The following is a 2,780-nucleotide window of genomic DNA, read 5'->3' on the forward strand; positions in this document are numbered from 1 at the left end:
TTTGTTCTGCAGGAAGCTTCGTTGTGAGGAAGCTCATGGAACAGCAGAGTGCACGGAATCAGTGGCAACAGGGGCAGGAAGGAGCAAGTGTTGGGTTTGTTGACACGGTAGATGTAATTCAAGTGCCTAAACATGGGTGGCATCAAATCTCTGATAGGTCCCACATCACTCCTTTCAGCCATTTGTGGATATCTCAGATACCCCGGCATACCCCAAATGGCTCAGGTGCCTCTGAATTGAACACCCGGCATGTAACTCTGTTGAGAGGTGCAGAGGAGTGCTCTGACCATGCTGGCTTTGGGAAATCACGAGCAGGTTTGTGCCAGAAGACAAGACTGTCTCAGCCTGTCTTTGACTGAGAAGCATGTGTGCAATGTAAAAGGTCGGTGACTGAAGGTTTAAAACATCTAGAGGAAGTCACAGTGGGAGAAAAGTTGTGGAGGCAGCTCTGCATACCCATGTGCAGACATGCGTAGGAACTGCTGGGTCCATTTCTAGGCAACAGAGAGCACCAAGGACATAGTGAAATGTGAGCACTCAGAAAGGAAAATGTTCTGCTGTCTAACGCAAACAGGACTCCATGCAAGAGAAAGGCAGGAGGGGAGGAGATGGCCTGACTCTTGCAAATTTCTTTTGCAGGAAACAGCTTAATTTGTGACTCTAGAAAAATGTCTTCTGAAATATCTGCACTTTAATTGGGTGGATTTTGTTTTAAATTTTTGTGGGAGATGAGGAAGGTTAGCAAATATTTGGACACTGCACAAAGCCAAAACATTTGTCGAGGTGAAATTCCTCTGCCACTCAATTGCCTTTGGGCAGAAGCTGTGCTTTAATCTCAACCAGTCCATGGTTCAGAGGAGGTAAGAGGGTCTTGAGGCACATGAGTGTGTATGAGCACATGTTGCATTGTTCTTCATGAGCACACTTTAAAGGGGTGCACAACAGGAATGTGTGAACCCAAGACTTGGGCATTCTGCAGCTCCTCAGCTGTATCAGAGAACTTAGCCCTCTGATTTCATTTTCAGACCATACTTAAAGTGACTACCTCCTTGGCCTTTTGACCTAGCTAATGCAATCCCATTACTGCTGCAAGCTCCCACAGAGCCCACTGTAGTCTGTTCTAGCTTTGCTTCTAATAATTGAAGCTCTTGCTATTTTTAAAACTCTTATCTCTGCCTATTTTAATATCTGAACACCTGGGAGTTATAAATACAATTCAACAATTCAACAGGTCCCTGTTGCTTGGCTGAGCTGATGAAAGACCATTTTCCATCCAGCTTGCAGAAAAGGACCATGATTTCAATATCAGACAAACTCTGCAGGTTGTCTGGACTTGACTTTTAACATCCAATCTCAGTGCTAATCTTTATTGACTGTGCCCTCAGCATTAGCACCCTGGCAGTGGGCATTTTGACACTGGCTGGGGACTCCCTCAGTGACCAATATAATAAAAATAAGTAGAGGAGCATCCTCCACCCCTCAGGGATGGCACTTCCTTTCCTACTTCGTACTCTCCAAACCTTGCCTGTCTTCTGTCTGCACCCAGATGTGCACCCCATAGCTTCACACTCTCCTGTGTGCAGGGGAAGAATGGCCATATCTAGAGCTCACCAGAACCCCTGGGACCATGGAAGGCTTTGCCCAGGAGCCTCCACGTTCAGAGCATTAATCAGAAATCTGGCATGATGAGAGAGAAATTTGATTATCAGCCCCAGTTAAAATAACCCCATAGACTCGTTCCCATAGCTCTGAGGGTGGGGAAAGCACAGCTTGCTGGAGTAAAGGCAGGTGATGCTGCCTGAACTCATGCAGGCTGCAGTGGGGTCAGTCCACAGAACCGTGGCAGAGCCCTCCATGGTAAGTGAGGCGACTCACAGTCCACCAGATCATCTGTCCCACTGTGAGGAGGGCTGGTTGGTCCACGCGTTTTCGAGGCAGTAATTTGCTTCTCTCCATAATTACTGTGGACAAGGAAACAACACCACAGGATCCAATTTTCACCGATCTGCCAGTGCCAGTTTGGATTACGTCCAACAGCTTGTCACTGAGGCTGGCTCAGATACATCTCTCCTCCCTGCCGGAGTTTGTGGGAACGGTTTGCCTCTCAACTTGTTTTGGTGCATACTGTGAACATGCTTTTCTCTATTGTTTGTTTTTTTTTTTCCAGACAAGCCGCGAATGAACAACATCCTGACTTCTGCCACCGAACCCTATGACCTGTCTTTCTCCCGGTCCTTCCAGAACCTCTCTCACCTCCCACCATCCTATGAGTCTGCCGTCAAGACAAACCCAAGTAAATATTCTTCTCTGAAGAGACTAAGTAGGTGTCAGCTCATTTCATTTCCTCTGTATCTCATTGGCTTGTAAGCTGCAGTGGGCACAATGTTAAGGCAATAATCTTCTTCTCTCTGTCGTTGTGCTGCCCAAGTTGGCATCTCTGGTAATGATTCTTTTGGCTGTCGCTTCCCATCAGGGAAGACTACAGAGAAAGAGTCACTTCATTACTGTGAGAGCACATGTGGTTATTTGCTTACTGACCTCCTTGCTGCGCTGCCTCCCACTGCTCCACCTTGTATCTGCTCCTGATAGAATCATCTGAGAATCCTTTTTCTTTCTGCCAGAGTCAAAATGAGCCAAGCTGGCTGCCTCAGATCAGCTGAGCTCACCTAAGTGTAGCCAGGGCAGATATCTCACTATCCGTGGGGGTAGCTGGAACCAGATGACAAACTCAGGCCAACAGAAAGCTCCTGAAATGGTTGGGAGCATCTATTTCAGCAGTG

At 47.2% G+C, this 2,780-nt stretch overlaps 1 protein-coding gene across 1 annotated transcript in view; it reads left to right on the forward strand.

Moving 5' to 3' along the window:
- Window positions 1-2,167: 2,167 nt before the first annotated feature.
- LOC104080971 (protein shisa-6 homolog) overlaps window positions 2,168-2,780 on the forward strand; it is a gene marked incomplete at its 5' end in the record, with an annotated part of 9,319 nt that continues 8,706 nt past the window's right edge. The window contains one exon of the mRNA XM_009583545.1: window positions 2,168-2,320. Within this exon, the coding sequence (XP_009581840.1) occupies window positions 2,168-2,320 (153 nt within the window). The remainder of the gene's footprint in view (window positions 2,321-2,780) is intronic.

This window comes from Fulmarus glacialis, unplaced genomic scaffold (genome assembly GCF_000690835.1).
Source record: "Fulmarus glacialis isolate BGI_N327 unplaced genomic scaffold, ASM69083v1 scaffold58, whole genome shotgun sequence".
NCBI classification, from domain to species: domain Eukaryota; kingdom Metazoa; phylum Chordata; class Aves; order Procellariiformes; family Procellariidae; genus Fulmarus; species Fulmarus glacialis.